This window comes from Carassius carassius, chromosome 19 (genome assembly GCF_963082965.1).
Source record: "Carassius carassius chromosome 19, fCarCar2.1, whole genome shotgun sequence".
In the NCBI taxonomy this organism is placed as follows: domain Eukaryota; kingdom Metazoa; phylum Chordata; class Actinopteri; order Cypriniformes; family Cyprinidae; genus Carassius; species Carassius carassius.
Window position 1 is genome coordinate 10245881 of NC_081773.1, and position 24749 is coordinate 10270629.

Here is a 24749-nt window from a genome sequence, read left to right on the forward strand (position 1 = left end):
GCTTACTCTGGCATATTTGGTATCTATGTTGTCGACATAAGCCAGGGAATATTTTGAGACCAGTTTCATTGCAATAGGCTAATGCATTAAAAAGTTATTAGCATTTTTAAAAGTGTAATTATTCGTGGTTAATGAATGGTTTATTACTCTTGACCAATAGGTGGCGCTGTTACCAAATTTATGTTGCATGGTCAGTTTGAGGTGACAATAACAGATACAAAGTTTGGCGCAAATATATCAAAGCTTTGCAGAGATACAGCCTCAAATGCATTTTGGCATCGGTCCAGCAAATTCGTTGATGCGCTAAATGAGAACCGTTTCGTAAATCGACACGAAATCCATAACTTTTGGCCACTGGGGTCTGAAGATGATCCGCGTCAAATTTAGTGAAAATCTGACTAACGGTCTAGGAGGAGTTCGAAAAAGTAGATTTTGAACATTAATCAAAATGGCGGACAGGAAGTATGGCCAATTTTGGCATAATTGGAATCGATGTTCTCGGCATGATGCAAAGAATATAGAGAGACCATTTACATTTTGATAGTCTAATCGATTCAAAAGTTATTAGCATTTTTTAGATAGTTCATTATAACTCTTGACCACAAGGTGGCGCTGTCAGCAATCATGGTTATTATAACACACACCAAGTTTGGTCTTAATATTCCAAACAGTTGCCGAGATATAGCCTCACATGCATTTTTGCGTGCTTTTCGTCAAATTTATTCACGTGTCATTCGAGAACAGTTGGACAAATCAACTTGAATTCCATAACTTTTTGCCAGCATTGTCTGAAGATGATCCGAGCCAATTTTTGTGAAAATCGGACTAACCGTCTAGGACGAGTTCGAAAAAGTAGGTTTTACGAAAAATTTAAACTAGAAAAAAAACTAAACCTTGCAATTTTGGGGTTAAATCGACTTGGCATGAGCCAAGGATTCAGAGGGAAAAAAGAATGATCATTTTCTAGCTTATGGTTCAAAAGTTATTAGCTTAAAAATATTGAAACTTTGGACAAGTGGTGGTGCTAGAGTTGGAGTTAGAGACTTCAAATTTGCTACAGTTAATGTTGGGATTGTCCTCTATCAGTGTGCCAAATTATACAACTTTCCCGCAATCGGTTCTATGGGCTGCCATAGACTTGCGGTGGAAGAAAAAAATTACGCTAACGGATACAATAGGTGCTTGGCCCCTAATAATAATAACGCCAACATTTACAATAGGTGCCTACGCACCTTCGGTGCTTGGCCCCTAATAAATGTTTCTTGAGGAGAAAATCAACATAATTAAATTATCTCTGAAAGATCATGTGCACTGAAGACTGGAGAAATGACTAATGAATATAAATTACATTGCAAAATATATTAAAATAGAAAACAACTTATTTTAAACTCTAGTAATATTTAATAATACCGCTTTTACTGTTTTTCTGTTAGATATATCTATATACATACAAGCAGATGATAGGTAAATAGATAAATCTAAGTACATTTTACTTAATGTAATGCAACTAAAAAGTGCATAAATCTGAAACAACAAAACAGTAGTTGAGTCACAGTGAAGCTGTCTTACCCCTGCTGTGGCATCTCTGAATGTGGACTGCTGTTAAGAGACTCTGTGCCCTCTTCTGAGGAGCTGGAAGAATCCAAAATAAAACCTCCATCCTCAGGGAGACCAGGGTACAGAAACCTGCAGCACATATTTGTAACACAAATATTTGAAAAATAACAACATACTTCATATTCCTTATAAGGTTATAAGGAATATCAAGTATGCAGTGGTCTCTGAGGCTGTAAAGAAATGAACAGTATACCTCATTATTACATTTAGCAGAGTTCATTAAGTAATGAAGTAGTAAAATTAAAAGGACAGAACCTTCACAGCAAGTCAAATGTTGCCTATGAGCTTTGCAAAATGCTCCGCTGGCTTTTAAAGCCCTAAAGGTTTCTGGTTACTCATATTGAAGCATGAGAAGTGTTACCCGACTATTTGAAATATGCGTGTTAGATACGACTGGATCTCCTCCACTGCCTGCTGAAGAAGGCGTCTATTAGAGCCCACACCAACATAGGTCATCCTGTACACAGTCACAAGGGTCTCCAGCAGCCAGCCCAGAGGGTGATGGCGGGTATCACAGGCCTAAAGGGATTTAGTACAGTAGATTAACTGCATTATGTAAGAAATGATTCAACCAAATAGCATTTATTTTAAATAAAAATATATACATCTTACAATATCAAAAACAAATAGAAGACTATGTTACAGAAACTTTGTGGCCACCTGTCATTACTGTGCTACATCTGTGATCTATATATATAGCACAAAAAATCCCCTTCACACCAGTTGGTGTCATTGCAAACATGGCTTAGAAAAGTAAATTAGTTCTGAAAAAGCTCTAGCATAATCTGTTTGCAGATACCAACTGGATTGATATTTTGTATTTAATTCAATGCTCCAGATTGCAATACTTTTTGATGCATCTGTACAGCTGTGCAGACTTGGTGATAATAAGACTTTAAACATCTCACCTTCAAAAGATAACGACGGATGTTGTTGTAGGAGTCAGCAGTAACAGGGTCCACATGTTGAGGAATCACCTCAAGACTCTCCAGCATCTTAGTTTGAGATCGGCTCAGCTCCTCTGGACTATAGACAAACATACGTCACTTATGATTTCTTCATGCTCTGTTCACTTACATTTATGTGCATGCAAACAAAGAAGTTTTGTCTTTTGTGCACCAAAGCTCCAGTTTGGTGAACAATTGAATTAGAATTTGTTATTTAATTTAAAAAAAGAAGCCCTGGTGTGTAACATTAAACCCTTACCTATATGTTGCAGAGTATAAAACTGTACGTTACAAGCCTAGTGTGATCACACCTTTACTAATTTTAAAAATACTAAAAATTTTGCTAATTTTTCTGTGTGTGTGTGTGTGTGTACATACCGATATCTCTGTTGTCTGCGTCTGGCAGTGAGGGCAACGGCGATGTTCTCCCAGGCTTTTTCAGGCACTCCTTCACCAGGAGCTTCACTGCCTAATCGACTCCAGCACTCATCAAACACTGCCTTCCACTTATCTTCTGCAGGCACTGCGTGTTGACCAGCCAAACTACACACACACACAAACACAGATAAAAAAGAAAAATACAAATAAATATAAAGTAGGCCAAAAAGCATTATTCATGACACACTTACGGTATCTTTCTTTCTTTCCTCAAAGCTTCAAAAGGTTTTGTAAAAGTTCCTGCCACTCTTAGACCGTCTCCCCAGTGACCGTCAAAGACCCCATCCAAGGAGTCACCATTAGGCATGAACAGAACGCCCTTCACATCCATAAAACCACAGGAGATTCAGAAACACAGAAGCATTCACATGCACAAATCACAAATAGTTTCTATAGATTTACTGTGACCTAAAACTGTCAAATTATTTCAGACACCTTTCCACACAGAGTCCAGTCCTCCGAAAACTCGCCCTCAAAGACTGTGTCATCATCACAGAGAAGAGTCCCATTGCCCTACATCAGACAAAAGACATAGTAAGTTGCTCAAATAATAGTACACACTGCAAGAAGTGTATATTTAATATAAGCAAAATACAGGCACTTCAATGCAGGCATATAATAACATCTCAACTGACCATCATCTTGTTATTACAGAAGTATCCTTCATAATACAATCCAAACTGAGTTATAACGACTCCGACCCCATGACGCTGGTCATCCAGCCACATTCCCATGTATTTCTCTCCTCTGGGAGATATAAAAACAACTTAATGAATTGTTCAGGAGTATGTTTAAAATCTCAAATTTGGTAACTACAATGAACATACCTGCTGAAGTCATCATACACCCCATAGCCTGTTCTCTTGCCTTGAACCCACTGGCCCACAAACACACTACTGGAGGAAGGAGAGGCTAACTTTCCACTACGTAACATGCCGTGACCATGACACACGTTGTCCCTGAATGAGCCCTCGTAAACCTCACCTGAAGCATACCTGCAAAGACCACAATCAGACCATGAGCAAGATGATAGATGGTAACTATATTAATTTAAAATGTTCAGGGTCCCCCATTAACTGATAATGGTTCAAAGACCTTTATAATATACACATTTACATAATTACCAAAATGTGCCAAAGCCATGTATTTTCCCCTCCTTCCAGTGACCTTGGTAACGCTCAAACTTGTTTAAGGCTGTGTTGGGCGTCATAAAATCTCCAAATCTACAAAGAAAAGAGAAATGGTTATTCTCACCAAGGCTGCATTTATTTTATCAAGAAACAGTGACCAGTCATTTTGTGAAATATTATTACAATTTAAAATAAACGTTTTGTTATTAGAATCTTTAAAAAAGTCATTTATTCCTGTGATATCAAGGCTGAATTTTCAGCTGTCCTTACTCCAGTCTTCAGTGTCATATGATCATTATAATGAGTTGATTTGGTGCTCAGGAGGCCTTTTTTATTATTATTACCAGTGTTGAAAACAGTTGTGCTGCTTAATATTTTTGTGGAAACTGTCATGTGCTTTTATTATATCAGGATAATTGATGAACAGAAAGATCGAAAGAACACCATTTATTCATAACAGAAGTCTTTGCAAACACTATAAATGTCTTTATCATTCATCTTTGCAAAACATATACATTTCTTTGAAAAAAAATTTTTTCCTAGTGTATAACAAAAAATCTGCAAACCCGGGTATGCACATTAATCTTGAACTGTGCATACTGACCCATCTTCCAACCCGTTCTTGAATGTGCCACAGTAAACCGTCCCATCTGGCCATTTCAGAGTCCCTCTATTAAAGAAAGAACAGAAGGTACAGGTACATGTGATCCACAGATAATTAAACAGGCTCCAAAGTAGATTCAAAGAGAAAAGAAAAAAAAAGACAGAAGAGAAAAAAAAAGGTTTTTGCACATTAGGCAGGACTACCACCGATGATCCCTGAAAAAAATACAAATGCTTACCAGGCCTACTTAAGTGATTGAGAGCAATTTTGAAAGAATGTTTTTTATTGTATAGAGTGTGAATACAAACAGTCATTATGGGCATGCACTCACTTGCCGTAAGGTTTGCCTGACAGCCAGCGGCCTTCATACATGGCATCTTTGAGTCGGCCCTCTTTGCTGAAGGTGTAGGTTGACGTGCGTGACACAGGTGGTTCACCTTTCTGGCTGTCTCTAGACACACGTGTCCTTCCGTTCAGGCCTAAAGCAAGCACATCCTCAATGGCCTGGTTAATGGCTCTCAGCCACTTCCCCTACCAGAACAAGTGAATGGCAGAATTTACTCAAAACAGAACAACTTCTCAACCGAATTTCTACCGCATTAAGAGCATTACCTTTTCCAAAGGAGATGCTGCCAGAACAACAAAGTTATCTTCAGGTGTGGTCAGCTTAAGGCCATGTCTACAAATGACAGTCATAGTTTAAACTGGGACAGAAATATCTTTCATTGGTTGATGGGTTGACCATTCCAGACAATATAATATTTAATTACATGTCATGTGCTAAACTAAACTATGTTAAAATGAACTAAAACTGAAAATGAGCTAAGTTGGATAACTTACTGGCCCACACTTTCATCTGAGATAGGCTCCACCCAGAGTGTAGCAAGTGGATAGACGTAATGAGATGAGAACTGTAGAAACAAGAAAGAAAGAATGTAATCAGTTACATTAGAATCAAACCACTCCCTCGTCTACAGTATATTAAGAAGGGAATAAAAACTAAAGATTCTGCTCTGCTGCTGCAGATTCCTTAAAATATTATTTAAACAGGAAATACATCTAATTTGTGAATAAAAAAAAAAAAAAACACTGTCAGTTCCTCAAGGAGCTTTATCCACCCTTTTACACAAACACACACCCATGTAACTACATCAGATATATGACATGCTCTCTTGCACAAGGGAAACCACACCCAACACCCAAACACATTACTACAACTACAGGAAGAAATCAACAGTTAAGATCCATTTCATTTTAAGGAAATAAAAAGAATGCAACGAAACAGAACAATATGATGTGCTATTGCATGATATGATAGTACAGTATATGTGTAAAGTAGTGCCCCTCTGAAGTGTGTGACCAGTTAGACATTGTGAAAACAGTTATTAAAAGTGTGAGCAGACAAGGGAGGAATTGAAACATTTAAATGCTATTGCCATTTTAAAACCACTGGCAAATTAGACCAAGAAAACACTGACCATCCAAGCATGCAAAGAAAACATCACAGCAAAACATACACAGTTCAAGTTTCAAAAACCACAAAGCAATACAAGGCAATATGTCAGCATACCTGACAAACAAATACACACAAACACTATGGGTTTTTTGGTTTTATGATGACTGTACATAGACATTTATCCTGTACAAACATTATATTCTAGTATATACTAACCCTACCCCCAAACCTACCACTTACAAAAAAAGACGGTCATTTTTATAAATAATAATAAAAAAATTAAAAAAACATTATTTAGTCGGTTTTTAACAACTATTTCTGCATGGAAATCTACATTTTGTAACCACATCATCAAAAATTGCAAGTTTTACTGTCCTTGTGGGGACATGCTATACCTGGACCACACACACGATAAAAAACAACAATTGATATATTCAGTTTAAATTAATGGAGCTTCAGTGTTTGAAACTAGGACCAAAATTATTTCTTATAAGTTGCCCTAACTATTATTTTTTAATTCCATTTCTGTTTTTCTGTCATTTGACAGTTGTAGTACTACTATTTATCTACTATTATAGCATGTATTAATATTTTGAACTAGCATTTTTCATAAAATTTCCATTTTCATTTTAATCATTTTATGTCATCTCCTTCTGTCATTTCAATTGGGGTTTGTTTGTAAACATTTCTATATGGCTTTATTTTTTATATTAGTTTAACCAATTTTATTTAAATGCTTTGCCATTGCAACATTTAATTTTTTTTCATCTAACTTATATATTTTACTTAAATTAAAATTACATTTATGCATTTAGCAGATGCTTTTATCCAAAGCGACTTACAGTGCATTCAGGCAATCAATTTTTACCTATCATGTGTTCCCTGGGAATCAAACCCCCAACGCTTGATATCGCAATGCTCTACCAATTGAGCTACAGGAACACTAAAGCTTAATACTTAAGCTTTGTTTAACAGTATAGTAGTTTTAGTTAGCAATGCAAAAAAACAACAGCAATATTTTGCAAAATAAATGAACAAAACAAGTTTAACATTGAGCACCATATAGTTAGTACATTAAGATTCTATGTTAAAGCAAAGTTTAACATTCACATTTTCATCTCTGTTGGCCACTCTTTCCATTAATCTGATTACAATATAACATGACTCTACAAGTATCTTTCATTGGCAGAATAATGCACTTCAATTAGAAGCAAAAAAAAGGGGGGAAAGATGCCACCTTATGATTCAGAAGGGAGAAACGAAGGAGCCTTAGCATGGGAAACTTTCATCAAACAACAATTTCCACGTGGACATTTCAGGCTTTATGTTTTTTTTTAGGCACAAGTCAAGCCCTAAAGTATACACTGTTTCTGCGAGGGCAGGAATTTAAACACACAATACTCACAAGCTTCTTTGATGGAATAGTTCCCTGAATGAATAAAGACAATAGAAAAAAAGAAAAAAAAAAACATGAATAAAATGACCAATATGTGTAATGAAAAATACAGGGTGATAAATTTTGTGTTAAAATGAATTAACCTGTGCATGTACCAGCACATCACTGAAGAGGATGAACCAGCTGGCAGAGAATCTTCCAGCGTTCTGTAACGTCAGAGCTTTATTACTGCTCTCACAAACCAGACGACGAGACGGCTTACGCAGGGATTCCTGAGAAAGAGAAGGTCAGGTAAAGAGAACAGCACACATGCAGACACATGACATGTGCATGAATCCAGCCAGTCACACACAAGTTTCCACTTAAACTAAGCAAAAATGTATCTGAAACTTATGTGGTCATATTTGACACTATTTAGTCTTGCAGCACCCTGAGCAAGCAGGCAATTCAACTTCATTAAAGGAAATAGTAACTAGGCCAACTCAACCACATTTTACAGTGGAAGTAATATACAGCACTGTATAGTCACAAGAGCTGCGGCCAGGGAGGGAAATGAACACTACCCAAATACTGGTACATTTTCACAGTGGCAGATTACACTAAAATTGTTTTATATATGTGAAGGTTTAAATTGAAATTTTTCAGTGAATGCTGAAAGTATCTGCTGCCAATGCTTCATATGCTTTTTGATTTTGTGCGACTAAAATTACAAATTAATTCTTTTTTGCATTTGAATGGAAACCGGCTGGAAAAATGTCTGTTGGGCAAACAAGTTAATTTTCCAATCTTACTGCACAGAAAGATTTGTAATACATTAACATGTTAGACAGCACACCTAACTATTGTGAATTTAATTAAAGAGCAAGACATGCAGCAAGACAGAAGCAAACTGACGTTATTGTGACACAAAAATACAATTGAGTTGGAGGATATACTGTATAAAAGTTTGGGGTCAGTAAGTTTTTATAAAGGAATTAATACTTCTATTCAGCAAGGATGCGTTAATCAAATCTGATGTTTCAAAGGATTTCGGTTTTAAATATTCTTTCGAAATTTCTATTCAACAAAGTATCCTGAAAACTGTAAAACAGTTTCCAAAAAATATTAAGCAGCACAACTGCTTTTAAAATGGATATTTAATAAGAAATATTATGCATTGAATGACCATGTGACACTTAGGACTACAGTATTGGCTGCTTGCAAATTCAGTTTTGCCAATACAGGAATAAATTCTATATATATATATATATAATATCTAATAATATTTTACAATATTTCTATTTTAAATAGCAATAATATAACACAAAATTTCTGTTTTATTGTACTTTAATTCATTCCAGAACATTAAAAAAATATGTCCTATCATGTTGCTATCAAACGAAAACAACAGCTATGGGAGCTGCACAGTGACCTAACTATTCACATTCTGCACCATACCGAATTCTTCCCTTTGAAGTTCTTCCAGAAATTAAAAGTGGCCTCAGCATCTCTCCTCTGCTTGCTGACAAGGCGAGCTAAAGCTTCATATTTGGAGCAGCCATTTTGAATCCAATCATATTCCTCAGTGTTCTAAAAAAAGAAAAGATTATGGCATGTGTTTTTATGCCACTTCCATTCCTTTAAAGAGCATAATGAAAAATATTTTCTTACCACTTCAAAGCAGTGGGCTAGTTTTAGAAGTAATCTGTTATACCCATGCAGGTGCTGCAAGGGCATATAAAACAAGTTGACTAACAGATCATAGGGTGAGGCATTTTTCTCCTTGGACTCTAGCAGAGACTGTATCAATTCCAGTTTCTTCCCAAAGGATTCTCTGAAAAAAAAAAAAAACAGATCATGCATGACCAAACATATTATTTGCATATGTTATAATGATGCACATAGATGACACATTATGGAGTTTAACAACGCACTGTAAGGGCTTCAGCAATGACTGGAATCCTCCCATAACAAGAAAGTTTCCTACTGGGTCGCTGTACCTGAGGATAAACATCACCACTGACCTTATTATAGAGATTTGAAAATATGAAAGATGTTAACGTCTCTGGAGTTTGAATACTTACTCTTTATATGTGTCCATGAAAATTTCTGTGTTCTTGATCAAGACCAGTGTTTTGATCACTTTGCCTCGCTGCAGGAAGTTGGTGAGAGATACGGTGTGCTGTCCTGTCAGATGGCAAAGCTTGCTGAAACTACCAGCCATCTCTTGAAACAGCAACATGGAGGTCTGACCCAGAGACAAGGCCAAACTTGCTACATTACAACAGAGTGGGAACAAACAATATAAAAAAAACAGTAACAATCCACAAATTCAAAACAAAATGTGCGATGAGTAAAACACTCTGTTTCATACCACGGGCTAGAAGGGGGCTCAGGATTTCACTCTTCACCTTACTGAGGGTGCAGAAGAATTTCCTCTCTGCTGAAGCCAGTTCATGGATTGTAGCTATGAAACCCATCGCGTTTTGATCAGCCAAAGCCAAACAATTCAGCCCTCCCCCAAACACTTTACTCACATAGCCAATCTAAACAAAGGACACAGACAAATTAGAGTAAATTACATAAAACAGTAAATAACAAATTTTAAACTGAATGTGATTACCTTCCAGTATATTACACACTAACAAATCACAGATACCTGCTGGAAAAATTATGTATTCAAGTGTATCTAATGCAGTTTAAATTCATTGTTTATATACTATACATTTTGAGTTCAATTTGTATCTATCTATCTATCTATCTATATATATATATATATATTATGTTTTCAATTTTATTTTAATTTTGCTATGCGTTTTTGCATTTTGTATTAAATTGCTTTAAAAAAAATTTACAAACACTTATTTTGTTTTTATTTCGGTGTAAGCATAAGTTTATTTAGTGCTGTCAAACAATATTGCATCCAAAATAAACGTTTTTGTTTACATAATATATGAAATATGTTTTATTAACAATATAATATTATATTTATGTGTGTACTGTGTACATTATGTATATATAAATACACAAACACACATGCATGTATATATTTATGAAACATTTTGTTTATATATTACATATATTAATATATATTACAAATTGAACAACTTTATAAATAGGAATATAAATGTATGCATGTAAATATTTTATATATATATATATATATATATATATATATGTATGTATACATAATAAATATACAGTACACAGTCCACATACATATATTATGTAAACAAAAACTTTTAATTTGGATGTGATTAATCGCGATTAATCATTTGACAGCACTATTTTAATTACATTTAATTATAATTAGCAGTTTAATTAATTTCACTTGACACAGCAACATTTCCAATCTTCATTTAGTTTAATTTCATTTAGTTTTTCATCTAAGACTGCAATTTTCTTTTGGATTTATTAACAATAATACAACAAATAGTGTAACTAAAAAGTAGTTTTATTTTTAGATGTATTTTGGAAGGTCTGTTTTATTTTGGCTATTTGTTATTTTAATTATTACAAAACTATTTAATCATTAATATTTTTTTTCCCCTTTTCTTTGTCACTGATTTTTTGCTATGTATTGTAATGGTATAGCCTATGTACAAGAATCTACAGTGAAACAGGATGGCTTCAGATCATTTATAAGTTTAATTTAACCCCAATAAGTTTAATGTAACCCTAATAAATGTGGATGTTATTTTGCTAACACTATACACACAGTAAAAATAAATAACTGTAATATCAACAGAATAAACTGCCATAACGGTCTGTACGAACATTCATGCAGAAGGGCAGAAGGGTGGGCGTCTGGGTGCAGGTCCCGGAGAGGGGATGAGCACTGTCAGTGTTCTCCAGCACCTGCTCTCCGCTGTAGTACAGCATGGGCTGATAACGCTCTCCATCAGCCAGCAGCAGAGTGTGCGTTTGCCCTGCTGCCACGTCCCACACACGGATACCCTCAGAAAACTATCGTCACACAAAAGCACATTCATTTTATACAGGGAATTGAATGCCTTAAAAAGGAAAGGTCTGCAGAAAAAGTGTCTGCATATCATCAAAAATTCACCATGGTGAGATTGGGAACTGTGCTAGGAGCATTTATACGACCCAGCTGTCCAAACTTGTCACTTCCCCAGGAATAAACCTGTGAGAGAGAAGAAATACACACTTGTTATGAGGAAGAGGTGACAGAAGAGAATAGAAAAAACTGTTATACTATAACTATATACTAATACTTAAACTATTAAAAATTATTTTGCTAATCTTAATAAGGTTGAAATATAACTACTTAAAAACTTAAATGGATATTAGACTTTGGCATGTTACAGAAATAACGTCTCTAGGTTACGTATATAACCCTAGTTCCTCGAGGGAACGAGACGCTGCGTCAAACAACGCTTTGGGGAATGCGCTTAGCGTGAGCGACTCTGAATATCAGTCCAATGGAAGAGTGTGACGTCACAGACGGGGTGACGTAAGCGACCAGGAAGCTATAAAAGCACATGCCGCACAGCTGGCGTCAGCTTCGAGTACCAGAAAGCGCCGGCAGGGGTGCCGGGGGTATGGCTCCGAGATGCAGCGTCTCGTTCCCTCGAGGAACTAGGGTTACATACGTAACCTAGAGACGTTCCTCTTCAGGAACTCGAGCTGCGTCGAATAATCGTGCCTGCATCGCAGTCGAATCCCATACTACACCTAGATAGGTGGTTCTCTGAACCGAAGAAAGTACACTCTTCTTGGCGTTCAGTCTCAAACCCAGCTCCCCCATATGTGCGAGAACGACAACTCGATGCCGAGCCGCAACCTGCTCTGACTGAGCTAAAATCAACCAATTGTCGATATAGTTGAGAATGCGGATGCCCTGCATGCGCAGGGGGACCAGAGCCCCGTCTACACATTTTGTGCGGGGTGAGAGTGTAAGGCCGAATGGAAGTACTCGATTATTGGTAAGCTTCGCCCCCGAAAGCGAACCTCAGAAACTTCCTGTGTTATGGAAGGATGGATATATGGAAGTATGCATCTTTGAGATCTATTGTGACAAATCGGACCTGATCTGAGCTACAACATGCTTGATTGTGAGCATTTTGAACTTCAATCTCATAACTGAACGATTTAAGACCCTCAATTTTATAATCGGATGCAACCCCCCATCCTTCTTTGGAACTATGAAAAACCGGCTGTAAAATCCGGACTCCCTGTCTTGAGGAGGGACCACCTCGATTGCCTCCTTCTCTAAAAGGGTTTTCACTTCCTGTTCCATAACCAGACCTTGCCTGGGGCCGACTATCGTCGGGATGACCCTGTTGAATATTGGCGGCGCAGAGCCGAACTGAATACGGTAGCTTTTTTCTACTGTGTGCAGGACCCATAGAGATACATTTGGCAGTAGTTTCCACGCTGCTAAATAATCTACTAAGGGAATCAGTCTCTCGAGACTGACTTCTGGTGTAAGAGGCCCCCGCAGGGGCGGCGAGCGTCTCAGCCCCGCTACGCGCACGGGCGGAAGTTACTGAGACCGATGCTCGCTGGGGACCGCTGCTCCCTGGAGCACTGGCAGGGTTGGCAGATCAGCCCCCAGAGGGCGCTGAGGCGAGACGGGCACCGTGTACTGCGGTGTGTCCCGCTCTACCCCAACAGAGGCTGCCCTCTGAAACCCTGGGCTTTTGGCGTCAGGGTTTCTTGGCCGAGGACTTCTTAGCTTCTATGACTGCCCTAAGATCTTGTTTAGGCTTAGAAGACCACAGCCGAGAGCGTCGCTGGGACTCTCGTTCCCGACGCGGAGGAGCACGAGAGGCGAAGCTCTGTTTCTGGGCCTCGACTTGGTACGCCTGTAACACCGCCATGGTGTGCAGACTCGCACCAGCCTGACCTGCAGCTGCATACCCTTTGCCCACCAAAGCCGATGTTGTTCTGAGTGGCTTTGAGGGCAATGACGGGGCCTTCAGAGACGATGCCGCGCCGGGGGACAGATAGCTCGCGAGCGTCTGTTCCACCCGGGGCATCGCTCTAAAGCCGTGCTCTCCCATCCCCACTACGTTGCCGTAGTAGTCAGAGGAGGGGATGTAGAGGCGGGCTGAAAATGGGCATTTCCATGACCTGGCGATCTCATCATGCAGGTCGGGAAAGAATGGAAGGCCCCGGCTGGGAGGTGGCTGACTCGCGCGCAGGAAGCGTTCATTGAGCTTGCTTCGCTGCGTTTTTTTTGGCGGGCCACTCAATGCTTAATTTGGCCACCGCGTGAGTAACCACCTCCAAGAGCTCCTCATATTGCGGCGAATGGGGTGTCGAATCCCTGTCGACCGACTCCACATCGACCTCCTCGGAGGAAGAGAGGCAGCCCTGGGTGGAAGGAACCGCAGAGTGTGCTTCCGACTCCAGAGATTGGGCGCCGGATCTGGCGGAATTGGAAGGAGATAGGGAGTGGCCCGTCTCCATTCTCTCCACCAAATCCACTTGCGAACCCCACGAGTGCAGCCGCCGTTCTGCCTCGGCAGAAGCGGGACCAGCACCGCGGAGAACGCTGGCGAAGGCCCCCTCCTCGAAGAGGGCCCTCCAGGAACGAAGCAGCCGCACCGACATACGCTCACAGTGCGGACAGTCGGCCTCCTCGAGAGCCAACTCAGCGTGCTTCGCTCCCAGGCAAACCACGCACAAGCTGTGTGTATCCCCACCCGTTATATATCGTGGGCAGGGAGGAACACACAACCTATAACGTGATTTAGAATCGCCATCACTATGCTTAGATTTTGCCTTGCTCTTCGGCATGACTTGGAGCTCTAACTGGACAGACAACAGTAAATAAGACTCACAAGACAAACAAGTGACATTCACACACAGAGCGCTTGCTGAAAGACGCGAAGCTGACGGCAGCTGCGCGGCACGTGCTTTTATAGCTTCCTGGTCGCTTACGTCACCCCGCCTGTGACGTCACGTTCTTCTATTGGACTGATTACACACGATATTCAGAGTCGCTCACGCAAAGTGCATTCCCCAAAGCGTTATTCGACGCAGCTCGAGTTCCTGAAGAGGAACTAAGTTTAAGTTGAAGCACAACAATTTTTTTAATTAAACAAAAATATATTGAATGCTATAGTAAAATCTAAAAATGACAACAAAAATCACTAACAAACTATATTAAAAAATAAAAATTATAATTATATATATTTATATATATGTGTGTGTGTGTGTGTGTGTGTGTATAAAACTAAAAGAACAGACCTAACATTAACTGTGAAAAAAAGTGTTAAATCATTTGCACCGTTTCAGTCTATAACCGAAAGGAGAAATATTCTGAAGTCCCTCTCTACCTGACATTGAGCTGTCAGTGCCAATGAGTGATTTGCTCCAGCAGTGATCTTGATAACTTCCTTTTTACTTAAGCTCTTGATGCAGAGAGGCTGTAACCTGTAAGAGGAAAACCAAAATATGTTTTCACTGTGGTCAAGGACATGAACAGTTAAACATAAAACACTTATGTGGTTATTGTACCTGGGCAAATAGTCTCCATGACCTAGCTGACCTTCCTGGCCCCTCCCCCAACTCCACACCTCAGTGTAGAGGGAAGGAAGGAGATTTCTGGACTCAGAGGTACCTACTACAGCTCTTAAATGGTTGGTTCGATGGCAGCCAGAAGGCAAGGCTGAAATTTAACAGTGTATTAAAAATGATCTTCAAGCAAATAACCAACTAAATAAACTGAATTTCTACAACCTTAAGTTTTTAAAAGGAGAGTTCACCCCAAAATAATAATTCTGTAATCCTCTACTCACCCTCATGTCGTTTCCAAACCTAAACCCTAAACAGTTTTGATGACCTTTAACTTCCACTGCAGACACAAAAACACTTCTCAAAATATCTTATTTTGTGTTCTAGAGAATAAATTAGGCAGTAACAATTTATTCAAAGTGTCCTTGTTACACGTTACATGTACTTACAATTATAATAACAATAAATTATACATAATTACATGCAAGTAACACTAAACCAAACCCTAACCTTAACCCTACCTATATGGTAAGTACATGTACTTAATTAATATTACTCAGTAAATGCATATTTATACTGTAATAAGGACATCTTAAAATAAGTGTAACCAAGTAAGCCATACAGGTTTGAAACAACATGAGGGTGAGTAAATGATGACAACGCTCACTTTTGGGTGAACGATCAATTAAAAGTGCACTTGGTAACTTTGTGTCTCGCTGGCAAATATGACAGTGCTCTTGGAACTATGGTCAATGTGGATGCAGCATCATGCAAAAGTAAAGCTTTCAGTAACCGATGCACTGTAAAAAAAAACCCTGTGTGCAGTCTTCCATGATTCATTTCTTCTGCAAGTGAAAGTGTTTTGCATAAAAGGGGGGTTACCAAGATTTAAACAGTAGCAAGTACCAAGAAAAAGTACATACCGGTAGTATTTGGCAGGTCATATGTGACCCTGGACCACAAATCAAGTCATAAATAGCACAGATATAGTTGTGGCAATAGTCAACAATACACTGTATGTGTCAAAATTATATATTTTTTCTTTTATGCCAAAAATCATTAAGATATTAAGTAAAGGTCATGTTACATGGAGATATTTTGTATATTTCCTATTGTAAATATAAAAAAAACTAATTTTTCATTAGTAATATGCATTGCTAAGAATTCATTTGGACAAATTTCAAGGTAATTTTCTCAATACTTAGATTTTTATGCACCCTCATATTCCAGATTTTCAAATAGTTGTACCTCGGCCAAATATTGTCCAATCCTAACAAACCATACATCAATGGTATCTATCAATCTCTATTTTAAAAAATGTACCTTTATGACTGGTTTTGTGCTCCAAGGTCACATATGTTCTTACAATTGCTGAACAATATGGATGGCAAGCTGAAGCCAGTTGACGAAAAATTCACAAAAAAATGTACATTCAATTATTTAGCCATTTTAAATGTTTGGTTTTGTTTTCTTGCATTTCTGCGTTGGTTTTGCAAATTCTGCACGTTTATCACTAGTATAATAATATCCAGTTGGCTAAAATTGCCCAACTAAAAACAAAAGTAATATTTTGTTACGACTAGCATGTAAAATGTTGGATGGGCCGCTAAAATCTAAACTTTTTGTTAAGCCCTGATTGGTTGATTAAGACAATACACTTATGTAGAAAGAAGAAAATGTTGTAGCCAATTATTTATTTTATAAACACATTTTTCAAATAAACATTGAGGTACGCAATACCTGGTGAGAAGTCAGGTAAAGACCCTCTGCGATTACGTGCTTCAGCGTCCTCTAACGTGATGTCCGTCAGACTGGTGCTTTTCTTGCCTTGAAGAGGATCTGCTGGACAGAAGTCCAATCCAGCTGCCTCTCCTCCCTCCTCACAGGCCTCAAATAAACATCCATTGCTAATCACTTGGTCACTGATGCAAATGTCTCCATCCACACCTGAGTGCTGTGAAGAATCATCAGAAGTAGAATCCAGTGTTGGTATTAAATGGAGAGAGTGTGTCTGGTCTGTGACAGTATCTGATGCACAGAGTTCTGTGTATCTGATATCAGCTCTACTCAGTGCTGGTGAAGAGGGACGTAGTGTAAGCTCATCATTTTGGTCTGATCGGAAAGGACATGTAAGTGATGTCTGACGGCTCGGCGGATGGGAACCTCCCAAAGAGGTGGCCTCGGCCTGCTCAGCGAGGGTCTGGTCTGAAATTCTTTTGAGGTAGTCTGTCAGAGCTTGCTCATCAGGGTAGGGATTGCTTTTGGTTCGTCGTAGAAGTGGATGTCTGGTTTCAGATAAAACAGGGACTGGTTTAGACTCCTGGCTCATTGTATTTTGCTGAGATCTGACTGAAAAACCTGGGTCTTCACAGATGTTCTTCAAGGTCAACGGGGATACTTCGAAGTGGGGCGAAGAGGTTTTGCTTTGTGGTGTCTGGGCTGGAGAACTCTGCCCTGACATTCGACCTTCTTTAGAATCAGTCAGTTCCACTCCAAGTGGGCAGTAATGATCATCAGATATGATAACATGGTCATCCTTGTCAGTCATGGTGTAAACGCTCTTCTTACACTGCCCACATCTATCCCGAGTCTGCTGACTGTCCTCTGGGGGAGAAAGAATCTGAACCAGAGCCAGGCTGTGAAACCCACCACAAGCGATCTGCACCACATATCTTCCCACAAGATGCTCCACCTTCTGGGGTTTCCATACCGGGAATACGCTGGTGACTAGTCCCAGCTGGCAGCCGCTACCCCAGGCCCACACCTCATGCTTCCTTGACAGGGCCAGAGTGTGCTGCGCTCCACAGGCTACATTCAGGACTCGGACCACTTGCGGAGGATGGATCTCGCCATCCACCACACTAACGGGAGTGGGACTGGATACCTGGTCCATTCCAGAGACTCCACACTGGCCATGAGAGTTATCCCCCCACATGTGGATGAGGCCATCCTCCGTTAAAGCAGAACAGTGAAAGCTGCCCGCTGACACAGAGATCACACGCTGACCGCTCAGGACGCTTTCTATCACAGGGCCAGCAGGCTGAGAGTCGACTCTTTTCCAAGGCTGCTCGCCAAAATTATACACATGCCCATCTGAGAGAGAAACATGTATGACAATTATACAACACTGTCCAAGAGAGCAAGAGAGCAGTCTTCAGCCAGGAAGAAGGATTGGTACTATTACTAAATAAATATATTAAATTTAATTAAACAGAAATTTTATGAGAAAATACAATTTCCTAAAACAACAATATTTAAGGGGTCAGAGAGAGGGTGAAACAGCCATGAAAATGTAAAATTGTACTGATTTGTTCTCAACAAATATATTTTAGACAAATAAATTAAATGAAAAAATATATAAAAGATCAATTTAATCCTATGAATTACATACACCTTGCAGAATCTGTAAATTAAAAAAAAAGATGATGCACATTTTTCTTATTCTGCTTAAAGCTCATATTTTTATAGCTTCTTATAGAAACTAAATAAAATACTGTACTCACATGTTTCCCAAAAGGCAAAAAAAAAAGAGGACATTTACCCTGATCATCATCTTAAAAAAGATTTCTCTTGAATCATACTACTTTCCTGGGCGTCAATGAATGTCCAAAACTTGTGACTGCTGTGTTATGAAGATGAGTGCCTCAATTGTCCTCACGGTGAAAAGATGGATCTCAAAATCATACAGTACTAACACAAACATGCACATTTTAAGATCATTCTCCTTTTCTTTCTTTTTTTAATTCCGGATTTCTCAGATTCTGCAAGGTGCATGTAAACTCTTGACTACAAAAGTATGCTACTAAATTATGCAGTCATTTCATCTTCATTTATGGCTTGCTTCTGACCTTCTGTCAGCAGAAGTCCATGTGAAGTGCCCAGTGCAGCATGAAGCACTGGCCTGGACAGCAGCAGTCTCTCCGGGGTTACCCTGCAGAAATAGCCCTGCCATCTGTAGAGCACACCTTTCTCCCTAGAGCCCTCCTCTTCTCCAGAGCTGGAACAAACACACTCATTTTTGAATGTGCATGAATAACTGTTGCAAAGAGCTGGGTAAACATTCTTCAAAATTAATTTTGCATTCAAATGGACAGGAAAATAACAGCACACCGGTTTGTAAAAAGTCAAGAGGGAACATAAAGTACTTTAAAATAGTAACACATTACAACAGAAATGAGTACACACCAGCTCTGTTCTTCCATCAGCATGATTTAATCCATTTCAGACGCTGTGACAGCCACTCCAGCATCTAAATGACATAAAATAGCGATTTAAAACGGACTTCACAAGCGAAAGTAACGCCCTTGCTCACACTTACAAGCACACACGAGATGTGTATCGGAATTTAGCTTCTGACACATTAAAACCGCCCAAGAGAGTAAACAGAAAGTAGTTAAGCTCGTTTATTTCAATATCCGTAACGCATTTACAAAACTCCGCTCAATGTTTTTAGTGAAACGTAACATCCTGGAGTAGCTTACGAGAGAAAGGCTGTCCGCTTTTGACATCTATAATAGGTGAAAGCTCGAATCGCGACACAACTTGAAGTTTGTTTTGGGAACGACGGAAAGCGCGGAGGGTCATATAATAGTCTCATTGTACAGATTTAAGTAACGCGAATGTTGTCTGAAAACCATGTAAAAATGTATTATTTAGATTTCTATAATTTAGAGATGCGTGTATAATCAGGAAACTGTGAAAACAGTTGATTACATTTAAATAAAGGTCAAATGCAGCAGTTACTGGGAATAAATAGCAGCAACGCTCATTTGAGCAGCACACTGTTTCGATCACAGTTTTAATTATATTTTTTGTGTTTGTTTTTAATTTGTGTGTGTTGGTATTTTGGCAATCCAATGTATTATTTCAAGCAATCCAACCAATAAAATTGCTTTCAAATTGATAGCCTACTGGTATAATTAAAAATGCCATTTAAATGTAGGATAGTGTGTATGTTCATTAAATTAAAGAAAATCATCAAAACATTATAGAAAAATATAAACAAATGCGATGAGTGCATGTAATCGTAAATGTCGTTCAGAAACTCACTTCACAACAAATAATTTGCGTTTGTTGGAGACATTTGAAACAAAAATATGGAACATACTTTAATATTCAACATTGGCCGTTTAATCATCCAGCATTTTTAACGTTTTTCATGTAAGCCTTTACGCCTGTAAAGACTGACATATTCCGAAAAAAAATATTTGTATTGTTTGTTAAACGTTTAGACAAAATATAATAACCTACAATAGCTATAGTTTGCATATGTGTGTTTTTGTTGAGCATCATATTTGTTGTGCATCAAATCAGGCTATAAATATAGTGTGAATATATAAAAAAATGATAGCAATATAAAATGTATTCTTACATTTACTTTATAAACAAACAGTAAAGATTACACTGCAAAAGGTTATGTACAATGACCTGAAAGGAGGATTGTCAATCAGATAACAAAGGGGACATAGCTGTCCGTGTGCAACAAGTTTAACAGCAAAGTTTTGATCCAGTTGATAATTTTGAGGCCTTAGAAATGTGCATAGCATATACGCTACAGTAGGCTTTTCCCCCATCTTCCTGCATGCATAACATTCTCCGCATTCTAACCATTTCTGAGGCCCTATTGTCCATCAAAGAGACCCCATGCTTAAGAGCTATTAATTACGACTCAGCAACAGTGCAGACTCACATGTCACTCTGAATCATACAAATACTAAGAGGATCAAGAGCATGATATAGAGAAAATGAGAAAACTGTGAAACATCTTGTCATCATGGTGACTGTTCGGGTATTTTTTTTTTTTTCAGGAAAATGCAATGTGCTTCACCAGCAGGGGGCACAACACTACTAGTACATATTAGCTGGATTCTCTTTCAAGTTGATGTTAACCATGAACTATCCTGTAATGGTTTCATGGCTAATAAAGTTAGTCCTCTGAGATTTGGCAGGTCAAAGGCATAGCACCTCACTTGAAATGGTGAGATGGTATTCCTCACATAACGCTAATGTCATAACTTCCAAACGACCTCAGTTTTTGCCTAACAAACCAAAACAACAGCAACAAAAACTGAAACGATCTGTCTGACAGAACAAGACTCAGACAACCGCACTATAAAAACCATAATGTCACATAAAAGTTGGCGTGGAGGAGGAAAAAAAGGTCAACAGCAAGCAACATAAAATAGAAAACAGTAAAATGACTTGGGTTTGGGGAGGAGAAACCACGAGCAGTAAAAAAAGCCAGCGAAGGATTGGCAGGTATAAGATATCTCTGCAGGACACACGCAGGAGCCCAGAGTCTCACACGCACAACCTCCACACCTCCTCCCTGAAGCTCTTGTTCGTGATCTCAGCTTGTTTTCGCTTTTAGTGTTTTCTATATAAAACACACAACTTTGCCCTGTGGAAGTTGGCCCTACATTTTAGTATGTGTGGTCATAAACACTAACACGAAATGGTGGGAGAGGAAAGGGGTGTGTGTATGTGTGTGTGTGTGTGTGTGAGAGAGAGAGAGAGAGGGCATGTAGGTTGAACTTCACAACACATCTGTCCTTACTTCTGTAAGTGGACCCATCAGGCCGTGCAGACTCAAGCATGTTTAATGGTCACCTTGTCTGTTTAGACCAATTAGTTAAGTCCGTCTGTCACTCTCAGCATGTGTCAGGCCTCGCTCGACCTCTGCATCTGTTCTCTTTCACGCTGTGGAGATATGGGGAGAATTAGTTAATTCAGCACTGATTTAACTAGACAAGTATTGGATGGGAATTTTAGGAATGTTTCACACCCGTTGCCAAGTCTTTTATAAAAGCAATTAACATATGATTAATTAGAACCTTCCTGCATAAGTTCACCGTTGTGATGATGAAAACAATAATGATAAGGATAAACAACATACTGTAAAAAAAGATTTGGATTATGCTCTCCAAAAATTGAGAAACAAAACTAACTAAAACTTATTTTTTAGAGAATATACAACCGGTGAAAGGTTTGGAATAATTTATATTTTTCAATGTTTTTGAAAGTTTTAATGTTCACCAAGGCATCATTTATTAGATAAAAAAATACAGTAATATTATTGCAATTTAAAATAACTGTTAGAAGATATTAGAATGATTTCTGAAGGATCATGTGACACTGAAGACTGGAGTAATGGCTGCTGAAAATACAGTTATACCATCACAGGAATAAACTACATTTTAAGTATATTCAAATAGAAATAAGAATAAGATAAGAATAAGAATAAGCATAAGAATCTTTTTCAAAAACATATAAAAATGTAAATTAATCCAAGACTTTCACCTGATCTCTAAAAGTTTGTTTAATTGAGAATATAATTTTTAAAAATTAAAAAAAAAATCCAGTTAAAAAAAACTAAACAAAATAAAAACAACCTTTAAACAAAATAAAGTAAAAAAAAAAAAAGTCTAAATATGTAGCTCTATTATTTTCCATATTTGCTCTTCAATAAAGGATGTGTTTTCACATGTTGCTTTGTCTTATGAATTGGGAGATAGTAGCTCCCTCTTGTAATTTCCAATGTTTTACTGTTGTTTCACGCTGTGGCTGTGGCGACTCTTCTGCCACCATTCATTGGTCATTATGTCACTTAGTGTCTGTCGTCATGCTCTCCCACAGCTCTCTGCTGTTCTTTATTCCATCAGCATGTGCTTCTAATACAGCCCCTGTATCAGGGCTTATCTGCAGCTGGTCTCCTCCGCTGTGTGTTCGTTCATCTGTGTGGGAACAGAATATGAGTTCAATGTGTTTCTGCATTAATGCAGTACTCATGCACTGACTGTGGTCCAACCTAACAAAGACCTGAGCCAATGATCTCGAATGAGCCAAAATAAAGCATGCTCACCAGCGCTGCAGCCCACCTGCGCTGTTTCTTGTGTATTTACTGATACTCTTTTGAACTGAAAAGAAATTTCATTTTCGCTGCATTCCCAGTTTTAGACAGCTAGATGAAATGATCCACTGAGGAATCAAATGATCTGAGAGCAACAGTAGAGAAACTTCTCATTGTCTATAACAGGAAGCAGCTTTGCTTTAATTACCAAGGAGGTTTTTAACAGCGGAGCCGCAACATGACAACAGAGACTTGCTCTCTTGTAACCCGTCCTGCTGGAAAGACCATCTCAAATGATATGATTCTCCATGCTGGCTGTTGCTAGTGGTAAGCAAAAACATACCAGAGCTGGTATTATCTGAAACAGCTGATTTTCTTGTTTAATTAGATGTGTTACGCTTGAAACTTTTTGAGCAGATGGGGTGAGCAATAGCACTCTCATCATTTACTTCATTTACTGTAAAAATGTCATAAAATGCATACTGCAAAAAGTGTTAGCCTGTAACTGCATTAAAGAGCTATTTCTGCCAGATTTAACCCATATAAAGTAGCTTTTGTGGTATAAATTAATATATTTGGGTTTATTAAGCAACATTTTTTACAGGTTTTTTTATGTTACAATTTTTCAGTGCATGAAAACACACACACACACACACACACACACACACACACACACAGTTTTTGTTTTCTTTTTTTTTCAGTTTGTATGTTTTATATATTTGTTCAATAATTTCTCCAACTTCTTCAGTGTTTTAGAAATATAGCCTGAAACTGTTACATTAAAGAGCTATTTAACCCCTATAAAGTAGCTTTGGTGGTATAAATTAATATATTTGGGTTTATTCAGTGACATTTTTGACATTTAAATGTTACCATTTTTCACACACATTGTGTTTTTTCTTTTATATTTGTTAAATAATGTACTTTTTTTTTTTTTTTTTTTTTTACAATTTTTTATTTTTTTTTGTCAAATAAATACAGCAAAAAAACAACAACACATCAGACTCATAAATTACACAGACTGTGCATTTGGCCTTTACATGACTAGGCCACAGAGAAGCAATTTCACTTTACACAATGGACCAAAATAATTTGAAAAATGACTAAAACACAGTATTATTTACAACAATCACTTTGCTTGATTCCAGCGCACATTCTCTAGTGTGCAGAGCATTTAGCGGCTGCATGATGCAATAACCACGGGAGACATCATTTCAAAAAACGCTGCTCTAAGCAAATTGGTGAGTGATGCACTGAATGCTCTGATCCTGCTCGTTTCCATCATTCTGCAGGCAGAGGAAGCAGCTGGGCTCAGAAGAGTGCTGAGGTCTCTTTGGGGAACCAGGGGGAGAGATCCAGGCCTCTACAACCATCACAGACCCATAGCGGCGGATCAGTGATCAAAGCGAGACATGTGGCGGGTGTGATAGGCAGAGGGAAATGAGGTGGGTTGCGCGGTGTGGATGGGGGTGGATGATGTAGCGCGTTGGGCCCTGGATGGAGAGGGGGATAGAGTGGGTGTAGGAGAGTTGGCTTAGGAATGAGAGCATAGCAGTGGAGGGTGACACGGAGGCCTCATTGCAACATCATAGGGACAAATGTGAGGAGACGGCTGTAGTATTAATTGCTTTAACATGTGCTAAGACAAAGGGCAAAGATGTGTGTGTTTGTGTGTGTGTGTGTGTGTGTGTGTGTGTGTGAGTGAGAGACACTTAAATAACTGGGTTTAAGGATTTTATGTGATGAGCTTTGCTTTCTGACACCTCCAACTAATGATTTCTAATAAATATTTTTTAAACTTTATGGTTCAAACTGTTATCATTATTTGAAGGAATAGTTCACCCAAAA

At 38.4% G+C, this 24749-nt stretch overlaps 1 protein-coding gene across 3 annotated transcripts in view; it reads right to left on the reverse strand.

Annotated features, from left to right (window-relative positions):
• The window catches only part of als2a (alsin Rho guanine nucleotide exchange factor ALS2 a), a 30681-nt gene that overhangs the window by 4302 nt on the left and 1630 nt on the right, over positions 1–24749 (reverse strand). The window contains exons 3-30 of one of the 3 annotated variants that reach the window (XM_059499779.1): positions 21609–21751; positions 19238–19301; positions 18901–19049; positions 16793–18145; positions 15056–15206; positions 14875–14971; positions 11634–11711; positions 11345–11533; positions 9942–10113; positions 9652–9841; positions 9502–9567; positions 9239–9401; positions 9026–9157; positions 7732–7860; positions 7598–7621; positions 5577–5647; positions 5349–5415; positions 5068–5267; positions 4737–4802; positions 4127–4225; positions 3830–3997; positions 3638–3749; positions 3438–3515; positions 3194–3321; positions 2943–3107; positions 2526–2643; positions 1979–2136; positions 1570–1686 (exon numbers count right to left, since the gene is read on the reverse strand). In XM_059499779.1, the coding sequence (XP_059355762.1) occupies positions 1570–1686; positions 1979–2136; positions 2526–2643; positions 2943–3107; positions 3194–3321; positions 3438–3515; positions 3638–3749; positions 3830–3997; positions 4127–4225; positions 4737–4802; positions 5068–5267; positions 5349–5415; positions 5577–5647; positions 7598–7621; positions 7732–7860; positions 9026–9157; positions 9239–9401; positions 9502–9567; positions 9652–9841; positions 9942–10113; positions 11345–11533; positions 11634–11711; positions 14875–14971; positions 15056–15206; positions 16793–18145; positions 18901–19049; positions 19238–19260 (4463 nt within the window). In that variant the 5' untranslated portion in view covers positions 19261–19301; positions 21609–21751. Of the gene's footprint in view, positions 1–1569; positions 1687–1978; positions 2137–2525; positions 2644–2942; positions 3108–3193; positions 3322–3437; positions 3516–3637; positions 3750–3829; positions 3998–4126; positions 4226–4736; positions 4803–5067; positions 5268–5348; positions 5416–5576; positions 5648–7597; positions 7622–7731; positions 7861–9025; positions 9158–9238; positions 9402–9501; positions 9568–9651; positions 9842–9941; positions 10114–11344; positions 11534–11633; positions 11712–14874; positions 14972–15055; positions 15207–16792; positions 18146–18900; positions 19050–19237; positions 19302–19370; positions 19503–19533; positions 19576–21608; positions 21752–24749 lie in introns of those variants that run through there. The other 2 variants (XM_059499780.1, XM_059499781.1) reach the window with 2 other exon arrangements.